The sequence below is a fragment of the Phoca vitulina genome, unplaced genomic scaffold, assembly GCF_004348235.1.
Source record: "Phoca vitulina isolate PV1807 unplaced genomic scaffold, GSC_HSeal_1.0 scaffold28, whole genome shotgun sequence".
Lineage (NCBI taxonomy): Eukaryota > Metazoa > Chordata > Mammalia > Carnivora > Phocidae > Phoca > Phoca vitulina.
In genome coordinates this window covers 14,055,176-14,078,873 of record NW_022589731.1, presented here as the reverse complement: position 1 = coordinate 14,078,873, position 23,698 = coordinate 14,055,176, and the positions used below count along the sequence as shown (strand labels likewise).

The 23,698-nt window shown below is 38.0% G+C and overlaps 2 protein-coding genes across 2 annotated transcripts in view; one reads left to right on the top strand and one right to left on the bottom strand.

The window, feature by feature from the left end:
* Positions 1-16,826, top strand: part of PDZD8 (PDZ domain containing 8) — a 76,123-nt gene extending 59,297 nt beyond the window's left edge. The window contains exons 4-5 of the mRNA XM_032422997.1: positions 9,428-9,590; positions 14,018-16,826. Of these exons, the coding sequence (XP_032278888.1) occupies positions 9,428-9,590; positions 14,018-16,221 (2,367 nt within the window). The 3' untranslated portion in view covers positions 16,222-16,826. The remainder of the gene's footprint in view (positions 1-9,427; positions 9,591-14,017) is intronic.
* A 495-nt stretch (positions 16,827-17,321) lies between these two features.
* The window catches only part of SLC18A2 (solute carrier family 18 member A2), a 39,322-nt gene continuing 32,945 nt past the window's right edge, over positions 17,322-23,698 (bottom strand). The window contains exon 16 of the mRNA XM_032422998.1: positions 17,322-21,930. Within this exon, the coding sequence (XP_032278889.1) occupies positions 21,826-21,930 (105 nt within the window). The 3' untranslated portion in view covers positions 17,322-21,825. The remainder of the gene's footprint in view (positions 21,931-23,698) is intronic.

Here is a 23,698-nt window from a genome sequence, read left to right as displayed (position 1 = left end):
TTTTTTTTTCCCTCAATGTTAAAAGCTTGTATAGGAGAGAACAGTTTGTAAAAGAGCTATATTGATGTGTTATTAAAATATATCCTTTTCTTATCCATTGTATAGAATTATGTGCATGTTAGGAAGGGATTAAAAAATCAATATGTTGTTTTCCCCCCAGGTGAAAATACAGCATCCCAGCTGGGTCCAAGAGAGGCTAAAAGGATGTCAGAGTATGAGAGCTCTTAAAGGCTATCTCGGTGTTTTTACTAAATTGCTCTCCCCAAGGTAGATGCACATACAGCTAGAATTTTTTAACCTGTGTCTGACATTATTGGCAAAGTTAAATGCAGGCTGTCTGCAATCTTGTGTGTATTGACTTGTGATTCAGCGCATGTAATTGCTGTTTTAGTTAGTATGTGTCAGCAGTTCTTGGCAATTGATAAACTTTTTTTTGTATGTAATTCAGAAAATACTAGAAATAATATTTCTACTCCATTAAAACCTACTTTTTGGTTTTAACAAAATTCAGGCCCGTTGACACAGGCTAAGCCACACAGAAAACACTACGTCCAACTTTTATGATGTATTTGTAGCTTTCCAGTTGAATAAATATAACACTTTGAGTTTAATGAGATACTGTCTGTGACTGTCTCTAACACAGTACCTGTTAAGTTAGAGCTGATTTGAAACAGATTTGTGCCCAAACTAGCTAAAGCAAGAAAGAGGTACTTTTTTGGTGTTGCACGGATGCCACAGGCAGATGCGAGGGCCACTGTTCGTCGTTTTGTGGGTTAGACTCTGCTTAGCTTTTAGCAGGAGGGTGGCTAGGCCTTAGAAACAAACTGGAACCAGAAACTAAACTACTGTCAGGCCTCTCTTTCCTCTCTGCTCCTGGCTGTTTATATGCCTTAATCTTCACTCTGCAGACTGGTTTTGTTTCCCAGTTCATAAGAAGATACACAGATGCCTACAGCTAGACTTAGGTTTATCCCATTCAAGGAATCTCTGAATCTGATGAATTCCCACCATCCAGAAAAGAACTCTGATTGGTCCAGTTTGGGTCATGGTCTGGACCATGTAAGGAGGCAGAGCAGTGGAACCATGTTATGTAAGTCTGGCTGTTCCCACCTTAACCATACTGGGAATTAGAGAGTTGCAGAGATAGACCCAGAGCAGGGGAGAACATGGCAAACATTAGTGTCTGTTTTACTAAGCACATAGTAAGTGTTTAATATGTACTAACCTACTAATTTCTTCTTTCTCTTATAACATATCAGCCATGCCACAAAATATAGGTTTAAGGAACATATTTATAACAAATAGATATTAATAGAGGTTTGCAAACTATATACATTTATTGCAAGATGACATATTGTAGGATTTTTTCTCTATTAGATATCAGAATACATAGGATTCTGTGATATGTTCTATGAAGTGCTGCTGCTTTTTCCTAGTAAAATGTGTTGTTATAATCAGGGTAAGAATTTTCTCTCCCATTAAATCTCAGCTAATACCATCATGATGATTTTAATTTTCTGATGTGCTCTGAACTCTTGTCTCCATCTCTTTGCTCTAGCAATGTTACTGTGACCTAGAATGACAGCCTCTCCTACCACTTCCCACTCCCCCTGCCCCCAACTCCCTACACTAGTCAAATTGTTCTCATGCTTTAAGATAGAACCTAAATGCCATTTCTTTATATGAAGCCTGCCCCAGACCCCTCATCCAGAGGCAGTCTTCACTTCCCCCTGAATTCCCATAACACCATATCCATACATGTCTTGTGGCCCATTGTGCTTTGCTCTTGGAATATCATTTAGATATTAATCTAAATCCCATATTAATCTAAATCTATATTAATCTCTAGAACAATGCTAACAAACATTTAAATATTGACCACGATGCTTCCAATCCTCCAATCCTCTGATGAAGGTAGGATCCTTGTGGTCTGAACAGTCTCAGGATCATGGAGTTTTTACAGTTTACATCACCACAGATTTGGATTTGGAGGACTTGGCTTAAGACTTCCAGACAAATTCCATGAAGTTAACCAGATGACTGCTCCAAAGGGAAAAGGTTTTGTGACCCCATTTATTACCTCCCCATTTATTATTTACTATTTTGATCTACACTTGGGACAAGAAGGTTTACCTTGAAGAAACATAGAAAGCAAACTTGCATATCTACAGAGATTTTGATGGAAAAATTTTATAGAGGTTAACTTTTCCTTAATTGTAGCTTATCTTTTGCAGTAGGGGATCACCCAGTTTGGTTGAACTTAAAAATATCCAGTTGGCTTCTTATAAGCAAGGAAAAGTTATTACATGATGATTATTGAAATTGACCCCAGGCCTTCCACCTTAATGTGTACCTGTATTTGTTACACAGACATTTTGCCTTCACTTTCATCCCCCCCTTTCTCTTTTTTTAGTAAAGGTATCATGACCAGGGGCATCTGGGTGGCTCAGTCAGTTAAGTGTCCAGCTCTTGGTTTTGGCTCAGGTCATGATCTCAGGGTTGTGAGATCGAGCCCCACATCAGACTGCATGCTGGGTGTGGAGTCTGCTTAAGATTCTCCCCCCCCCTCTGCCCCCCCCCCCTCAAAAAAAAAAAAAAAAGATTTCATGCTCAGCCCCAAAGGACAATATAATATTGTTCCATGTTCATTTTTTCTTCACAATACTTTATTTGTCCATAAGAAATACAGTTTTTCTCACCCTACTGTTCTTTTTGGCCCCTTCTTTTTCTTTCATCTGATATATCTTTAGTCTCCTGCATAGAGGAAACTTTATAATGAAATGAAAACTTACAATTTTGTGAAAAAGTAGATATTTACCACCATTAGTATAATTTCTCCCTCTTTGGAAGTAAAGACCATGCTTGAGCCCATTGTACTTCTAATTGGTTTGAACTGGCAGCTATTCTTTTACCAACTGTTGACACCAGTCACCAAAGAGTCTTTTCTTATTAGACAGGTTTTTATTTATTTTTTTTTTTAAGTCTATCATAAACTTAGCCTCTCAGTCTTGATCCTATAAAACTAATGTTTCCCCGATATAAGATAGTTTAAATATTCTAATGTCCTGAATTGATGTTTGTGTCATAATAGTTTGCCTTGTTCATTTGCAGCAGACTGGTTTTTAAATTTCCTTTTGCATTCCCATTTTTGACTAGTAGTGCTGAGTTTTGCTAATAACAGTAATAACAACTGAACCTTTTCAGAGCTCCACATTTGAGATAGATGTCTCATTTTACCAATGATATTCAGAGAGGTTAACATTTGCCTCAAGTCATCGTCAAGGATTATTATAGACATCAACATGTAGATACTTCACCCCTAAATATTTCAGTATGAATCTTCTAAAAATAGGGCATTTTACATAACCATAATAACCAATATCACACATAAGAAAATTAATAATTCCCTAATTTTACCTGATAGTCTATATTAAAATGCCCCAATGTCCCATAAATATTTTTGTAGCCTTTTTTTCTTTCTAAGCTGGTATCTGATCAAGATTCATATATAACATTAGGTTGTTACATCTCTTTAGTCTCTGTGTCCTGTTTTGTTTTTTTAAAATCTAAAACAGTCCCTCTACCTTTGCGGGGGGTGGTGGTATTTGCCAGAAGGTGATTTCTCTAATCTTATAATTTCTTCTGCATTTATTAACTGGCTTCTTTTCGGCAGGAGGCAAAGGGTGGGTAAAGAAAACCTTCCCTTCAACTGGGTGCTAAATAATATGTAAACAAATGGATAAATGAATTTAAGAGCTAACTGCAGAAGCCGTACTTACATAAATTCTACATTTAAAGTGAAAGCTATGTTGTTGAAAGAAAAAAACTCCCAAGAAAAACAAAGGCTCTACAAAACAGAAACTGTAATAACGCTCAGCTTTACAATTAATAATGTTTATATGGTTGCAGTAATTATAAATAAACACTGCTGATCTTTAGCTTTTAGAATCAAATTTGATAGCTTAATTTTAGTTAGAAAGTTAATAGTTACCAACTTTGACAGAGTTTAGAAGGTAGAAGGTAAAGAGGAGAGGTGAAGGGAAAGATAGAAGTCCTAATATCAAGAAAGATGAAATAAGAAATAGAAGTATAAGTGTATTAATTAAAATTGTAAAGAGTTTATGTAGAAGAACTAAAAATAGTGATGAACTCTACTGTATTTGGGGAGAGGAAGATGGGGCTACATCCTTGTCTGTAATAGTAGGAAGTCAGCAGATTGTCTCAAATTTGATACATTAGGAGATAATAATATATTCCCTAGAGGAAGAAAAGGTAATCCCTAAAAACTAGGTAGTTGCTGTGGTATGGGAGTGGGGGGCTTAGAAAAAGAGGACTGTTGCTTTTTAGTATAAGTTATTTTATGTATTTGATTCTTTTTAACCACATGCAAGTATTTGACAAAAATTAAAAGTTTATGCATATTCTTTTGGTGATTTAACAGTACATAACATTAAAACTTGGGTTACATTTTCAAGTGTTTTTCTTTTTCAGACACAGTTTGTTCTTGCTTCTTATAATTATATCTGGTTTAATCCTGTATCTACAGTGTAGTATTTCCAGTTATCTGTACATAAGAGTCAGGATGCATTTCACTGACATAAGTTAAATGGAAAAACTATCTAAATGTTGCTGTCCTTCCTGATTGACTTAAGGACCATCTAAATTCATCCCAAGTTGTTTTTATTAAATTAAGTAAATTGGAAAACTAAGGGCTATCTGAATGAATTATCAGTAATCTATATATTTAAGTATCTTAAGACAAAAATGGTATATTGGGGGTTTTGTTTTTGCTTTATTTTTAATAGCTTTATTAAGGCATCATTTAAATGCAATAAATTCACTAAGTATACAGTTGGTGAATTTTGGTAATTGTATGCAATCATGTAACCTTCACCCCAATCAAGATATAGAATATTTCCATCCCTTGAAAATTTTATTTGTAGTACTGTATGCCCTCAGTCTGCAGTCTCCAACCCCCAGTCCTTGACAAGTATTAATCTGTTTTCTGTCACTATAAATTTTGCCTTTCCTAGAATTTCATACAAATTGAATCATAGAGCATATGGTCTTTTGTGTTTGACTCCTTTCACTCCACATGTCTTTGAGATTTATCTATGTTGTGTGTGCTGTATATAGTAAGCCTTGGAATCAGAGAGTATAAGTCTTATATCCTTGTTCTATTTAAGGATGGGTTTGGGTATTCCAGGTCCTTTACCTCTCTTTGACTTTGCCTCTCCAAAGGCCTGCAGAGATTTCCATTCGAATCTGTAGGTAAATTTGGGAAGAATTGGCATCTTAACAGTAATGAGTTTTTCAGTCTGTGAACATGGTATCATTATCCATTTATTTTGGTCTTCTTTAATTTTCCTTTGCAGTGCTTTATAGTTTTCAGCATACAGATCTTGTACATCTTTCATTAAATTTAACCCTAAATATTTTTTATGCTATTGTAAGTGAATTTGTAGTCTGTGACCTAATTTCACTTGTTAATAGTTGTTTTGTAGATTTCATAGGATTACTCATGTATAAGATCATGTTATTTGTAAATAAAGACCGTTTTTCTCTTCTCTTTCCAATCTCTATGCCTTCCCTTTTTCTTGTGTTATTACCCTGACTGTACCTTCCAGTATAATACTGAATTGAAATGGTAAAAGCAGAAATCCTTCTTTGTTCCTGATCTTAGGTAGAAAACATTGACTATGATGTTACCTGTAGAATTTTGTAGATGCCCATAATCAGGTTTAAGAGTCCCCTTGTATTTTTAGTTTGTTCGGGACTTTTATCACGAATGGATGTTAGGGGTTTTTTCTTTTTTCTTTTTTTGTTTTGTTTTTGTTTTCTTAATATGGTAAATTGTATTGATTGATTCTTGGCTGCTTAAATCAGACTTAAATTCCTGGAAATCAACTCCAGTTGTTTTTTATTATTATCCTTTTTATATATTGTTAGGTTAAATTCCCTAAAAATTTTTTTAGGAAATTTTGCTTCTGTGATTGAACATTAGAAATATTAGTCTGTAGTTCTGCTTTCTTGTTTTGTGTTTGTCTGGGTTTTAGAATTAGGGGATAGCATTGGCCTTAACACATGATTTGGGAAGATTCCAGATAAGATTGCTATTCTTCCCTGAGAATTCACCAACGAAGCAGTCTAGACCTGGAGTTTGGGGGGTGGGGGTGGGGATGGCGGGGTTATGAATTTGATATAAATAGTAGATATGGCAGTATCCAAAATTTCTGTCTTCTGGGGGTTTTGTCATTTGTATCTTTTGAGGAAATTTTTCCAGTGCATCTATCTAAGTTGTCAAATGTATTGGCATAAAATTGTCCAAAATATGGCCTAATTCTTTTGATGTTTGTAGATTTTATAGTGATGGTCCCTCTTATTTGATTTTGGTAATGTGTCTTTTTTTCTTCATGAGTCTGGCCTAGAGGCTTATCACTTTTATTATTTCATTAATCAGCTCTCATGATCTCATGTTTTTATATTTCATTGATTTCTGCTCTTTATTCTTTTCTTCTGTTCTGAGATTTCTGATTTGATGTAGGAACTAATTTCACTAATTTTGTATTTTTTGCCCCTAGTATAAGCACTGAAAGCTATCAGTTCTTAGTAAACACAGCTTTAGTTGCATCCTACAGATTTTAATAATTTGTATTTTCATCATTCCATTCAGAATGTTTTTAAAATTTTTCTTGATTCCTTCTTTGGCCATGAATTATGTAGAAACGTATTGTTTTTACTTTCCAAATACTTGGGGGTTTTCCTAGTTATCTTATTGTTAGTTGACTTCTAATTTAATTCCATTCAGAGAACATATCTTGAATTTCAGTCTTTTAAATTTATTGACACTTATTTTATGACCTAGCACATTCTGGTGAACTTATGTGCACTTGAATGTGTATTTGTCATAGTTAGGTATCATGTTCTTTAAATGTCACTTATGTCAGGGATGATAATGTTCAGATCATCTTGTCTTTGCTTATTTTTTTCTGGTTATATTGGTTGCTGAGAAGGGTGGAGAAACAAGTTACGCCTCTAATGGCAGGTTGGGTAAGGGAATAATTACAGAGGGACGTGCATGCAAGGATAGTAATTTGTGACCATGTTTTATAACCTACCACAGGGTTCATTTTACCTCTCCTCTGTTTTTGTATATATTTTAAATTTTCCATAATAAAAATTTCAAAACCAAAACCTCCCAGGTAATAAGGTGTTCCATGTTTCAGAGGGGTACATGCCACATGCAGATACATAAAAAATATTTAGGATTTCTGTTTTATTTTCACCTCATCATTTAAAGAATTATATTTTGGCATATGTTTTATAGTTGCATGGTATATCCAATAGTCATATATATAATTTTAAAAAATAAATACCTGTGTATGGAGGAGAATTTTTTATTTTTGGCTATTCTTGTTTAAAAATAGTTTCATCCCAATGGAGATGTCAGTTTTGTTCCAGAAGTCATGGTATCATTTGGATAGTCTTGTTTGTAAACTTTATCATAAATTTCACATTAAAAATTTTTGTGTGATAACTCATTTTTAAATGTTCTGTCAGGTTTTTAATTATGAGGTGTTTTTATACTTTTAAAACTTTTGCTGTCAGAACTTAAATTTTTAAGTTTCTGTTTCAGAGAAGGCTGTACCTATAATCCCAAAATTAGACACGTCAGCACTGTGAGTTTAGAAGGAAGCAAAACAATCTTAACCAGAAAAGAGGCAGAAGAAATAGTGTCTTAAGTTTGGTTCCCTGTGTAAGTATGAAATCAATAGCATTTACTATTAACCAGTAGTAAAAAGGGGGGGCAGGCAGTAATGTATTATCTGCCCTTATTTTTCCTCCTGAAAACCTTATCCTTTTCCATCTGGAATGTTTACTTCAAGAATCATTTGAGATAAGAAAAGCAAAGGGAATAGTATGATTGGTATATAGAAAATAAATTAAGTCAGTTACACAAAACCTATACTAGCCTCAATTCCCTTCTCAACCCCATCCACCCAATCTCTATTCCATGTTAAGAACAAAGAGTAAATCACAAAAAACACATTCAAAGTGTTTTTTAAAATTTACAGTTCTCAGACTCATACAATTTAGTTTTTTGCCCATTTGGTACTATTGACTTTCTCATATTAGAAAATGTTACATTTTAAGTTTTAGTTTTGGCACTCTGTATATTAAGAATCTATTTATGTTTGTGGATTTGAAAGAATGTATTCTTAAGGGCTTTTTAAAAGTGAAAACCACTATTAACATTATAAGGTGATTATTTATTGTATCATAAGGCAAGAATTGGACAGTTTTTTTGGAGGTTTAAATACGTATGTTTTTTGGAGGGTTTTTGGTTTGTGTGTAAACCTTTAGATAATCAAAAACTTGACTACATCTCCCATTTCTTGAGCATAATGTGATTAAGATTTTACTTAATCTAAAAGCAACTTTACAAAATCTAGTAACATCCATATTAAAAAACAATTTCCAGTTAGGTCTCTTTTACCAGCCAACACCATTAGGTAGGAGAATTAAATTTCTGGCTTTTAAAAGTAGGGTTTATTTATTAAAGTGATACAGACAGTGATATATTAGGATATTAGCAAGTTATTTGGCAGAGATCTCCCTCATGAGATCTCTTGAAGACCAGAACTAAGAAACATGGGCTGAATGATAATACAATTAGACTGATTTGTAATTTATTTAACTCAATAAACACAGATTGAATTCTTGTCATCTAGAAGGATGTAGCATTCAATCTGTTTTTTTTAATCAGTAATTTAAATGAGGACATAACATGTTGCATTGTCTTTAGTTCACAGATGATGTGAATCTGGGACACATATTTTGATAAATTAGGTGACATTTGTTTAGAAAACAAAATGATCTTGATGAGTTAGAAAAGGCTATCTCATTAATAAGATACCTGTTAATAAAATGTAAACTCTTTTACTTTGCCCCCCAAAAAGATAATTTAACAATATATCATAAAAAAAGAGGTTCCAAAGCACATCTAATGACATAGAAGATATTTCCCATTATATTTCAAAAAAGCAAGATTCAGAATTATATTCACAATCGGATCTTAATTTTGTTAAAATATATGTATTAGAAAGTATACAGCAGTTCTGGATGGTATGATTAGGAGTGTTTTCTTTTCATTTTGCCTTTCTATTTCCAAATATTCTACAGTGAGAATGGATCTTAAATAAGACATGCTGAAGATAAGAAAGTATGTTTAATGTTTTTGAACCCCATATGTGTAGTCTGAGCACGTGTTAACATTGTCACAATAAAAATCTCCTCTTTTATTTGTCTGTAAAAATAGTCACCATGGTACAAAAGTCAGCATCAGCTACAGTGTTCTCAGTGGGCTAATGTTTTCTCACTCCCCTACCATGAACCCATTGTTTTCATTTTTTTCTCTTTATCAAAGGTTGAATTAATAAAGGGGAATTTACAAAGTGTCGGACTTACACTTCGCCTTGTCCAGTCAACTGATGGGTATGCTGGGCATGTCATAATTGAGACGGTGGCCCCAAACTCGCCTGCTGCACTTGCAGATCTTCAGCGGGGAGACCGACTGATTGCTATTGGAGGTAATTATGCTAATATGCAACACACATCACATTTATAGAGAAATCAGTGAGCAAATGTGGGAGTTTTCCCTATCTTCATTCTTTCTATGAGCACGTTACTTTTATAATGGAAAGAGAATAACTTTATTAAAAATAAAAATCTGAGGGGCACCTGAGTGGCTCAGTCCTTAAGAGTCTGCCTTCGGCTCAGGTCATGATCCCGGGGTCCTGGGATCGAGCCCCGCGTCGGGCTCCCTGCTCCGCGGGAGGCCTGCTTCTCCCTCTCCCACTCCCCCTGCTTGTGTTCCCTCTCTCGCTGTGTCTCTGTCAAATAAATAAATAAAATCTTAAAAAAAATAATAATAATAATAAAAAATAAATAAATAAAAATAAAAATCTGAAGGAAGCCTTAATTTACAATACATATGCCATTTTAGTCCTTATGTATAAATCTGTAAAATACTTCATTTTTAGACCACTCTTCGGTAAACTTCTCTAATTTTCCTTTCCATCCCATCTTCTATTCCTCTAGTGTTTAATGAATGTGAAAGAAAGGGCAGGTCAGCAGTTCCTTCTGTATAACCACCTAACTCCTCTGGGCCTAAAATTGACAGTATTAGCACTATGACCCCCGTCACTTAGGACTAGATAATGTACAGGAGAGAGACTAATATTTCTTGTCCAAGAGGGCACACTTGAACTGTCCCGTGGCCCCATATTGATGGCTCTGTATTGTCCCTGATTGGCCAGCCATTTGTTAATATGCAGTCATTAGAGTACAGCCCAAATCCCTATTGCTAGTGGAAGAATGTGTCACCTGTATGCCTTCCTATCAGTTGGATTGATAACTACATAAATTCTGTTGATAGGCAGATTATTTGCTTGGATGTTTATGAATAAGCAGTAGGACTCCCTGTACACACCAATGGGGAAAAAGTCCAAACCTTTTCAGACCTTTGTAGTACCTGCCCCGTCCCCCCATTCTAGGCTTGTCAAGAGATTTCTTGAACACATGGTTCGTCACAGCTGAGCTTCCAAAGACAATGTGGTATATTCTTTCACAGCTAAGATAATAAACAACAAGGTAGATCAGTTCCCAAAGCAAGGAGTTTTCTTTCTTTTTTTTTTTCAAGATTTTATTTTTATTTATTTGAGAGAGAGAACGAACAGGGATGGAAGGGTAGAGGGAGGGACAGAGAGAGAGAGAGAGAGAAGCAGACTCCCTGCTGAGCAGGGAATCGGACGTGGGACTCGATCCCAGGACCCTGGGATCATGATCTGAGCCGAAGGCAAACGCTTAACTGACTCAGCCACCCAGGCACCCCTCAAAGCAAGGAGTTTTCCTTTGTTACATGTTAAAGCTTTGATGCAAAGCCATCATGACAGTAAAATAATGAAAATCATTTAGTTGCACCCCTGGAAGCCCAACTAAGTCCATATTTTCACATGGAAATCCCTTTGATAGGTCATAAACAGTGCTTCTCAAACCTTCTGACTGTATTCCAGTCACCCAGACGTGGTGTTAAAATAGGGATTCTGCTTCAGCAGACCTGGACAGGGGCCCAAGATTCTGCATTTCTCACAAGCCCCCAGATGCTGCGGCTCTTTGTAGGCACTGAGGATGGCAGAGCCATGAAACAGACCTCCTCTATTATGTAATTGTTTAACAAACATAGCAGTTACTCCCCCTCAGCCAAAAACTAGAATTCAGTATAAATTTTTTATATCCACACATACCTTTGTTCTGGTTTTACCTACAGGGTATTTTTTTTTCTTTTTTATGTCCTTTTATGGAAAGGTTTTTGTTTTCAGTTACACATGTAGTAAATATTCTCAAAAATATCTCTTCTCAAAAAGAAAGCAATATAAATGTGTACAGATTGGAAAAAGTAAACGTCATCCCTTTATAGCTAACATTTATGAAAACAAAGTACTGAGATAAGGGACAGGTATAATACTTATTTTTTATACCTATAATTTGTTTATATGGGTATATAATTTTTAAATATTTAATAATGGGATTGGTGGTAGTTGAAATAAGATTGGCAAAATGCTTATTATATTTGAAGCTCAATGATGGAGTTCATTTTTCTTCTGTTTCCTCTAGTTTTGTGTGTATTTGTAACATTGCAAAAGAAAAGGAATCCAGATTTGGCCAACTAGTCCTTAGAGGAACACTGGTTGTCTCCCCAAAGTTCCTGGTGGTTGGGGAAGAGATGAGGCCAGGTGTTGAGTCACAGGGAATGAGTTTAGATTGAGTTGAAGTTTTCCTGCAGCTCAGTAGATGGACTTATTTTTCATTTGTATGTATGTCAGACTACAATTTTGTTGAAACATAGTGTGGTTAGAGGGAAAGAGCAGGCTGGATGAATCATGGAGAGAGCCACATTAGAAAGCCCTGGATTCCAGTGTGATGAGTTTGTACACTAAAGGTTTTTGAGCCAAAGCTTTAGGAAAATTGGGGAGCAGTATGTTTGATGATTAAAACAGGGAAGATCTGAGGGGTCACAGCAAGGAGCTGTGGATTCTTGGAACTGAAGCCAGTGACCAGGTGGATCTGAACAGGGGAGGAAAACAACTAGAACTCTGACAAAACTGAGAGCTGCTGGGATCGAGGGGGTCAGCTGTCTCTGGGGTGCAGATTGGGTTAATTGGGAGGGTGGCAAGTTAATTCACATAGTGAGGACAGGAGAATGAGAAGATCAGAGAGGGGTTTTAACTAAGCTGAATTTGTTACGTCGAGGAAACATCCAGGTGCTGATCTCCGGAAGTAGTTAGGGATGTAGGAATAGTGTGAAGAAGAGGGGAGACCAACCAAAGAAAAAGCTGACGGTTGCAACCACTGAGGTGGTTGTGATCCAGGGAGAGAGCAAAAAGGGAGAGAACTAGGGCATATAAAAACCATGGGGACATTTGGTACAAGGGGCAGATATGGATGGAGAAAAAGAAAGCAGAGGTGGTCAGAGCCAAATTAGTAGTACGGTGTCGTGAAAACCAAGAAAAAGGTTTTAAAGGAGAAGAAGGAAGGGAATAAAGATATGAGCCAGGATAGCTGATGGAGCAAAGTCCTGAAGGAGATGGGGAATAGGATCCAAAGTACAAGTAAAGGCTACTTCGTCCTCGGAGATAGGTTCATACTAAAAATGACTGGCCAGGAGAAAAGGTGGCTGCTTGTTGATCTCTTCAGTAAATAAGGAGAGATCACCTGCAGAATAAAAGACAGTAGGGAGGGTGGGCTTCAGGGGAATAGGGAGGGTTTGAAGCTGGGATTTTAGAGACTTAGTTGTTTAGAGACCAGAAACAATTCAAAAGAATGCCTTGCTGAGGATGGCCTGTGTCAGTTAGCACTAGGTACCAGTGGTAAGCCCAGGAGAAGAAAAAGGAGATGGGGCTAGCAAGCTGGGATCAGAAAGCCAGATAGACAGAAGAGGAAAGCGCCAGGGCAAAAGAATCCCAAATCTTGATGTGAGTGAACATCAGTGAAATCTTGAGACTAAGGTTGGGGAGAAAAGCAAGTGGTGTTAGGAGACCAGTTGGACCAGGACAGCAAAGGAGGAATGATTGGGCCTGGAAATGACCTCAAAACAGATTCCGTTAGTAACAGATAGCATTGTAACGAGGCGGGAAATAGGAGATTTTGAGCAGAGATTAATTACAAGTGAAAGACCTCTGATGTGGAAAATTCCAAGTGATAATCAGGTCTAAAGCATGATCTTGCCTGGACAACTGAGGTAGGAGAGGATATAGGTTAAGGAACTCTGAAGTCAGGTTGTTAGATGGGGCTGATGTTACTCTGATTTATTTAGGGTGGTCCTAAGACCTTTGGAAAGCAAAGACCCCTTCTCACCTTTTTCTAAGTCCTACAGAAAGGGCTAGCTTGGGTAAGTACTGTTTGGGGGAAGGTAGGGGGAGGGCAGGAAACAAACAAATAGAGCCTTTAAAGATAACACCTAGAGTATCTCTAGAAGACTCCACCAGAAGCTGCTAGCTTTGACTGCCTCAGGGAAGGGACAGTGTGGTTGGGAAATAGAGGTGGAAGGGAGATTTTTCACTCTACATTTTTCTGTACCTTTTGAATTTCAAACTGTGTTAATGTAGCCACCTATTAGAACATAATAAAATGAAAATTTAAGCTGATATTATCGATGCAGATAGTAACCAGCTTGTTTAACTTTAAAGCAATTTATGCTTTCCTTGTTCTTTCTGGTCCTGATAAAAAGATTAGTTTGATGGGGAGGGCTAATAAAAAGAATATGTATAAGAGTCCGCTATTCATAATACAGTATTTTGCTAAGTTTACTTCAAGCATTGGTCTCTGAATTTGATCATTCACCACATTTCTGTATTGCTTTTCCATAATCATAAACTAAGGACAATTACATTCAGCAAACTTAAGTGATTTTCATTGCAGTAATTTACATGTTTTCCCTTTTAAAATCTTACAACAGGTGTGAAAATCACATCTACCCTGCAAGTGTTGAAGCTGATCAAGCAGGCTGGGGACCGGGTCCTGGTGTATTACGAGAGACCTGTCGGCCAGAGCAATCAAGGTGCAGCGCTGCAAGATAATTTTGGGCAGTTGGAAGAAAACTTTCTGTCAAGCTCATGCCAGCCAAACTATGAAGAGGAAACCACTGGGTTGGCAGTAGATGCTGAAAATAGAGATTTGGATTCTGAATTTGAAGACTTGGCAAGTGATGTCAGAGCACAGAATGAGCTCAAAGATGAGGCTCCGTCAGTAAGTCACAGCCCCAAACGTACTCCAACAACACTTTCTGTTAAACCCCTTGGAACGATATCACCAGTTTTAAACCGTAAGTTAGCTGTAGGAAATCACCCACCACCACCAAAACCTCCATGTAAAGAGGGAAATAAACCCTTGGCCCTAAAAGCTTCTGAGTTAACGGACCCAACACAAGTGTCAAAACCCACCCAGGGATCCACTGTCAAACCACCTGTGCCACCACGACCACAAGTGAAAGTTCCTTTGCCTTCTGCCGACACCCCAAATCAGACAGAACCAGATGTTCTCCCTGAAAAGCCAGAAAAGGTGCTGCCTCCTCCTCCTGCGGATAAACCTGCTGAAAAGCAAGCGAAAAATATGGATCATACTGAAGATGTAGCTGCATCTAAGCCATTTTTAGCAAAGCAAGAAGTGGCGAGAGATTTTACTTCAGAAAGTTCCTGCCCTCCTAAGGACAGTTCAGATGACCCTCAGACGTGGGAATCATCAGAAATTCCTTACCGTAATAAGCTAGGAAAATGGACAAGAACCAGAGCAACCTGTTTCTTCGACATAGAAGCCTGCCACAGGTACTTAAACATTGCGCTGTGGTGCAGGGATCCTTTCAAGTTAGGGGGTCTTACCTGTTTGGGGCATGTCAGCTTAAAACTTGAAGAGGTGGCCTTAGGATGCCTGGCCACGTCAAACATGGAATACTCTTCAAAATTCAGACTGGAAGCCCCCTCGCCTAAGGCAATGGTCACGAGAACCGCACTACGGAATCTGAGTATGCAGAAGGGATTCAATGACAAATTTTGCTTTGGTGACATTACCATTCACTTCAAATATTTGAAAGAAGGAGAACCAGACCACCCTATAGTTACTAACTTAGAGAAAGAAAAAGAACTCCATTTGGTCGAAGAGGTTTCTGCCCTACCTAAAGAGGAACATTTTGTTGGACAGATGGGTTTAACAGAAAATAAACATAGTTTCCAGGATACTCAGTTCCAGAACCCAACTTGGTGTGATTACTGTAAGAAAAAAGTGTGGACTAAAGCTGCTTCCCAGTGTATGTTCTGTGCTTATGTTTGCCATAAAAAATGTCAGGAAAAGTGTCTAGCGGAGACACCTCTTTGTGGAGCAACTGATAGGCGGATAGACCGGACCCTGAAAAACCTCAGGCTGGAAGGACAAGAAACCTTCTTAGGCCTGCCTCCTCGTGTTGATGCTGAAGCTAGCAAGTCAGTCAATAAAACAACAGGTTTGACAAGACACATCATCAATACGAGCTCTCGTTTGTTAAATTTGCGCCAAGTCTCTAAAACTCGCCTTTCTGAACCAGGAACTGATCTAGTGGAACCTTCACCAAAACACACACCCAACACGTCAGACAACGAAGGCAGTGATACAGAGGTCTGCGGCCCGAACAGCCCTTCCAAACGGGGAGACAGCACAGGAGTAAAGCTGGCGAGGAAGGATGGTGGTCTGGATGACAGCGTCTTCATTGCAGTGAAAGAAATCGGCCGCGATCTCTACAGGGGCCTGCCTACGGAGGAGAGGATCCAGAAACTAGAGTTCATGCTGGATAAACTGCAGAACGAAATTGACCAGGAGCTGGAACATAACAATTCCCTTGTCAGAGAAGAAAAAGAAGCAACTGAATCAAGGAAAAAATCCCTTCTTTCTGCTGCTTTGTCTAAATCAGGTGAAAGACTACAAGCTCTAACACTTCTCATGATCCACTACAGAGCGGGCATTGAAGATCTTGAATCTTTAGAAAGTCTGTCTTTAGACCAGCACTCCAAAAAAATAAGCAAGTACCCCGATGATACAGAAGAAGACCTCGATAATGAAATAACCCAACTAATAGACTCCCAGCCATTCAGCAACATATCAGAGGACTTGTTTGGCCCATCAGAGTCTGTTTAACAGACAGCCTATTTAAACTGTTCGAGTGATTGGGGAAAAGTTGCATCTCAAGTACCACAGATAACCCACATGGAAGCCCTCTTCTGATGCACTTCGGCCTGCTTCTCCACCGCCATTTGCTTGTGTAAGAACAAGAGTGAAAAGGGGTTGTTTTCCAGCAAAAACATGACCAGCTCACTAAATTGGTTGTTTCAGATTGCATTTATAGCTATGCGTTTTGGGGTTTATACTGGGAATTTATTTTTACTAATTTATTTTTAACTTTTTCTAATTATGTAATTATGTAAGCTAACTTTTCATGTTTATGTACGTGTGATGTCTCATTGTGTTACTTTCCTTCATCTTAGTTTTGAATGAGTGTTAAAAAGGATACTGTCCAAATTCTTGAAGTATTTTCATTTCCATCACGGTTATAACAAGTTTGCTGCATGCCCAAATTGACAACGGCAATCATTGAAGGAACAGGTTTTGAATCTTCGTGTTAGGAAGTTTGTCATCTCTACTTGCTTGAAATTTTTGTTATTTTGGGGTTTTGAGGGTGGTTTTTTGTTTTTGCCAAATGTAACATAAAAGCAGATGCTGCGGCTTTAGTCAGTTACACTGATCAGTAAAAAAAAAAAAAAAAAAATTACGTATATTGCTTGCTTTCTATCCTGTGAATTTTCTAGTTTTTGTGCAGTTTTAGTGAGAATACAGTTATTAATTTGAAGAGGTTGCATTGAAAAACAAAATGTAATAGGAAATAGAGAATGCAGATGGTCAAGAATTTTGTAGAGAAGATTACTAAAAAAAACAGTAACCAGTAGGATTTTGAAATAAAATCTTTCGAAATGTGGATGCTTTCTCCTTTTAAATGGAAGTTCTGAACATTTGATTTTTTTCATCTTCAGTTCTCCCATGGGAAATAAAGCATGTCAAGGATAAAGTTTCAGAGGACTGTTCTTAAAATGACCATGTTGATAACTGGGTTTGGCTATTTTGTTTTAGGTACATTTTCATGCAGGAGGATGTCGTAAAGGAAAGGAATCATGCAAGATAGATTACAGGTTGACGGAATGGTGGTCATTCTGAACACGTCTATAGTTCAGTCTTTTGTTTAAAAAAAAAATAAAAACAGTATAGATACGTAGGAATTGGGATCAGTTCTCTGATAATAAAGATCTCTTCCAATACTTGGTCCACTGTGTGGACCCCAGTAACATGTGACTGAGGGAAAACGTGTGAGCATCACCTCTGTTGGTATACCATAAAAGTTTTGGCCTTTTATATGTCTATTTTCCTCTTATAGGTAACTACTGTGATAAATGACATATACTAAAGATTGACATGAATTTAAAGCTAGGTGGGACAGTTTCGATGGCCGGCAGGAAGAGGCATAGTGTAAGATGTAATAGTAAGGGTTCTGGCCCAGGTTTACAGCCCAGAACTCCAGGCAAGAGTTAAAGGTCAAGCTCTTCCACTGGCCATTAATGAACTTTATAATCACAAGAGGGTTCCATGCCGCAGTCTCCCCAGCTCCAAAGTAGGAATAAACAATACTTTAACTACCTCACAGGATTGTTGTGAGGAGAACAACAGAACTCCAGAAGTGTTCTGAACAGTAAAAAGCTATTCAAGAAAAGCTATGACTCAAATGGGGGACAAAAACATTTTTGAAGGTAGAGGAGTTACTCTACTTTTATTAAGTGAAATATTAGGAAGTACCTTTATTGGCCAAGTTTATAACAAAAATAGATCTGTGTATCCCCTTTTTTGTGTTAAGCATGCTTGCATTTTAAAAGAACACTGCTGTAGAAGTCTTTATACACCTACTCTGAAAGCTAAAAAAAAGTTCTGTAACGTGCTTGAAAGAGTCTGCCCAATGGAATAACCAACTTTTATCTTATGAAGAATAACTTACCGGTGATGACCTGGAAGGCCAGTGTCTGTAAGTGGCTGGTGTGTATGGATGGATGACACCACAGGAGTTTTAGTGACATCCAAGCATGCTGCTGAAACCGATGCGTTTGAAAGAGCTGCAGAAATAACGCAAAATTTTGGTTCATAAAAATCTCCTGTTTTAAAAGTATTTAACTCTGTAGAACCACAATTATGAAAAGCTCAGTAATGCTGCTAATGATATTTGTAAAATCTACCTTTAATGTAGTGCAATATTTTTCTATCTACTCGGACAGGCATTAGAAGCATCACAGTTGTGCTTTAGTGCGGGGGAGGGGGGGTCACTCCAAATAGCCTAGGGGGTAGTGAGGTGTGAGGCTTCCATGAAAACAGTTGTATTCTCTTACATTCCTGATGTAATCTTGCTGCCATGCTATGTTATCAATAGCTAAAAAATAATTAATAAAAAGAACTACCACAGAAAACAAGAATATCTTCATTTGCTAACATCTGAAAGAGGTGATTGCTACATCTCTGGAATTACCGCCCGGTAGAATTTGGCCATGCAAACAAGCTCTTCACAAAGTCCACTTTTGCTAAACAAAATTGCTCTTTTGAAATTTGCCTAAAAGCATTAAATTCTGGTTTTACTGTTGTTTTTCTAAGCTGTGAAATCTCAGATGTATGGATCGGCCCTGCTATTTATTAGGAATTAGACTATTTTCTGTATTTCTGGTATTTAGGTGAGGTGAAGAACTAGGTTAAACAATCACGCTGAACAATATTTTAGCATCATTTTGGAATCAATTAATATGCTACATTTCCTAATACTAAGTCCTATACTCAAGTATCAGAATAGCTGAAATACTATTGGCTATTTTACGATTTTGAGAAGAGAAAACAAGCTGAAAATTGAAGGGTACTGTCTAGCTCTAACTTTATCTCGATTTTTTGAAAGGCAGTTTGAAAATACTTGTCTCCTGATTACAAAGATCTTAATTTCCCTAAAAGTGAATAAATTTAAAATCACTTCGAAAATGTATTGTCTTTTTTTCTAAATTGAGCTAATAGCTTTCTTTTAATAGAAGGCGTGGGCAAGGTTTAGAGCCCCTCTAAGATCTGAGTAAAACTGCGATTCTCATGCCTGAGAGTCTCATGCCTGAAAGAGACAGACATACGTACACACCCTGAGTTGTCTGGATTCCAGGGCCCTGTGGGCTCACCATGTGGAAGAGCTTAGTTACTTCCATCAGATACAGTTATTTGTTCAGGACAGTCAGGAAAGCAATTTAACTTTAGAAATGCAAGGGTAACTTAACTGGGCTTTTCCACATTGACGCCATGGGACTAGTTACAGATTTCAATCTAAAGCCAATTTTGCAAAGCCAAAAAGTAGGGTTCAGACTAACCTGAATTTTTACCTGATGCCTGCAAGCAGAAAAGAATAGTTTTTAATTAGATATTCACAGTCAATACATTATGCATTTTATTCCATCGATGTCTGGTTTATAAAGGAATACAAACAGGCACAGTAGTGTTCAGAAGATTTATTAAGGAAACTAGCCAAAACAAGTATGCACATACACTTAGCAGTCAGAAGAAAGAACTGAATATTCTTTGCTACCTCATTAACGATTTTGTATCTGTTTTGCCAGGTACAAACATAAGAACCCACCTCTGCTCAAAAAAACATTCAGGGAGCTGTATGTTCACGGTTCTGATACACTGAGAAAAAAAGCCTCACTTCACAGTTTTGCTAAGGCCAGAATTTTAGTCCTATAAAAGACCTTGTAATTTTCCCCCTCAGATATAATTGATACTTTTGCTCCCAAAACAGTTCTGAAAAACTCACGTCTTTGACATTCTTTCTAGAGATCAACAGTGGGCATGCCTCTGCCAGTCATTCTTGAAGAGACTGAGCCTTAAAGGCAAGAATGAAATTGGAGTAAATCATACAGTATTGTGGTCAGGGAGAGCCACCAACCCTCTAAGAATTGATCTGCAGCACGTTCTTGAAGGGTCTCCCCTGTGGGAGTAGAGAACAGTCCTGATGGTTGACACTAGCCATATGAAAGTGCTATCAGAGATTTGTAAGTTGCCCAATGCAAATATGTGAATAGGAAACTTGTTTGCTTCCACCACACTGCACTTGAACACCAGATTTCAAGTCACTCCAAGAAGCTTCATAAAGCTACAGAGAAGCTTCATAAAGCAAATGGAAGGAAAGTACCAGCTACTCTCTTAGAGGTCGAGTCCTTGTTCTAAAGTTCTTTGCTCCTTGACCAAGTTAACAGAAACACAATTTTAGCTTAACAAAGTACAGACATTAGGTAATTTTTGTTGATTGCAGAACTCTAGAATTTACAAGTATTATCTGAGACATTCTACACTATCTGCACACTCCAATCACATCTCATACAAAACCTGATGGCAACTGACAGTGCTAACACAGTATTTGCTGTTAAATTGAAAAGGCACGTCAATGTTGTCATGCTTAGAAAAACCACATTATACAGCACTAGATGATAGAAGAATACACAGACATTTCTAGATGTTTCTAGGGTTTTTCTGTCTTTGAAAGGGAATGTGTCCTGACCTATTATTTTTACCTGTTTTCCTAATGTGATTCAAGATAATTTCATTCCTCCTCCATCTTCGTTTAAAATCTTTCACATTAATGTGAACAACCTTCAGAAGTCTAAAAAAATAATAATTGCAATTCAAAACTTAATAGATTCCTAGAAGACACTTGGATGACCTCTTACCAGGTCAAAGACATGGTCAGATTTTTTTCATATCATAGCAGCTATTAGCCTTTTAAGTTTCTAAAAGTTGAACTAAGTTTCTAAAAGTTAATAGATCTTAGGCTTAAACAACCTCGACAGTATAAGGTGAATCTACCCTCAATTTTCTTTTCATCCTAAGACAATCAAATATATACTAGAAAGGGAAAGCTAGTTGTTCATAACTATACTTCTGGGTGCTTTTCTCTGCTTTCAGAACATTTACTATTTTCCCTATCGGCTTTAGTGTCTGCTGCCCGCCACACGACATGTAAATACATAATTTACAACCATCTGTTTCCAGGTAGATGATTCTGTAGAAAACTAATGCCAGCCACGATTATGGGTAAGTCCAAAAGATGACGGACTCAACTTCCTGTCCTCTGCATTTGAGATAACTAGCTTTTAGCTCAGAAATATATTGATAGTAATTACAAGTTAACCACACTCTGTCACAACATCATATGCTGTCTTACTTGATGCTGTTTTTCAGACTTCCTTCTAGTTTCTCAGTGTTGGAAGTGTCTCGGAGATAATGTGTGCTTTCATTTTAAACACTCATTACCAATATTCAGAAAAAATATAAGATTTTTTTGCCCAAGTGTTCATGAATGTAAGTTTTTTAAAAATTATATTTGATTTGGATTCAAATATTTATAGATTTACACTATTATCTATTTCGTCAAAATATATTGTACAATATTTAATAAAATCAAATACATAAAATAAAGTTTTCAACACTATTTATACAAACCCCTAGAAAAGCTGCTTTTTCTTTATAAGGCTGTTGGCAATCAATCACAACCATGGAGAAGAATGAATAACCTTTGGTTGTTTTGCTTTCACCAGGGATGAATGGTAGGACTAAGACTGTTCCGGAGGAGTCATTTCACTTCTGGAAACACGGTTTTATACAATAAATACTTTGAGACTTCTGAGGATCTCAGTCACTTTCAGATTCTTCATCATCACCTACCGGATACGACTGGATATTATTCTGGGTGTACATTTTTGTTTTAATGGGACAGTTGTGATCCATGAGAATAGCCTGAAAGAGAGCAAAGTGCAGATATATTAACCTTGTTTCATAAAGAGAAGATGGTTTTAACCTACCATCTTTAAGGATTACTAGTTGGAAAGCTGTTATCTAGCACCACCCACTGTCAACCAGTCCTTCGGTGCAACTGCCAGGTGCCTGGCCCCGAAGCCCCGGGGTTCCACACTCCGGGAGGGTTCCAGGCGAGAGACGGCAGCCATGGTCTCCCCCAGGGCCGTGGTCTCCCCCAGGGCTGTGAAGTCCAGTCGGGGCAACCTGCAAGCCATGAAGCAAGGGCTATGCGGGTCACGTTTAGGAAGAGTTCTATTTAGAATCTTGGAATTGGGGCTGGGGTGAGAAGGGGGTGGGAATCCTGGAGGTCACCCAGTCCAACTGCTGTGCACGGATTTCACTGTGGCAACATACCCTCCATGAGGTGGACTCCTCTTGGAAATGTACCTGAGGCTAAACTGCCGCCCTTGTTTCTCTACGTGGATCTGGTTCAGATTCGAGCCATCTTCACAGACTGCCCTGATGATATTTTAAGACCACTGCCCTGGCCCCTTAGGTTTCCCTACACTCATCACAGGGCCCCTGTCTTCATAAATGGCATTTCCAGGCACCTCTCCCCAAATCCTGGGTGTTTTCCTCTTGCTCAAATGGAGGTTTTAAAACAAAACACACAAAAAGACACTGTCATGAACATACAAATCGTGTGCCTTCTCATTGTTACTGAAAAACAGTCCATTGATCCTCAATTAGTAAGTCCTGGTAATCATTATTCCTCTTGAACATGTGCAGACCAAGCCCGCTGTCTGAGAATACAGCTGCCCTGATCCTGCCAGGCCCGTGCCGGCAGCCTTGCTGCAAGACCTCAGCTTCACGAGCGCCCTAGGTGGTAGGCCCATAACCCCCTGCGTAGGCACAGCAATTAAAGAACATGACCATGGGACGTACAGCTAGAATGGGGCAGATGTGCGCCAGATGGCCTTGTGCCGAAGTCTGTTCCTGCTGGGGGGCGGGGAACAGAGCACTGCATGGCAGGACACTGGGTACAACTAACGGATTCTCCCACCAGCTGTGCCTTCTGGAGTCTTCCTCCACATAAACTATTCCCCCAATACCTTTTTATGCAGCATGAAAATCTACTTGGAAACATTTATCTGTTAAAATTCATCTCATGTTGGCCTACGGCAACCTATCTCGGTGTTTTGTCAGCTACGCCCCCAGGTCTTGCCCCATACATTTGCTAACTTCTATGACTCCACTCAGTGCTAACCCGTTTATCATTTCCTGAGAAATTCTAAAATGATCTGCCTGGGTGACACGTTAAGATAATGACTTCCTTGACCCTTTAAGTCAGGCTGCCGGCTCAAATCATCAGCTACAAATTTATTTATTTTTTTTTTATGCTTCGTGCCAAGTGAATTAATACATGTATTTAATAAAGAGCTCAATTTCTAAAACTCAGTAACTGATGCAACAGACATTGTCCACGAGCACCATTCTCCCCATATGGACGTATCCTTGTTACACAAACGGTTTCACCTCCAAAGATCTCAATGTCTCACCTCTACAGGGTAGTGATCCTCAAAGAAACATGCACAAGAATCACCTGGGGGTGGGGGGGTTAAACCTGAAATTCAGGTCCCTAACCCTTCATGACAGTGGCGTCAACATGCTATGAGAAGCACTGCCTTGGTGATACGGTATTATCTAGAACTACAGCAGAGCCGAATGGCTACCAACAGCCTGCTGGGCACCTGCTGCTGTCTCCCTA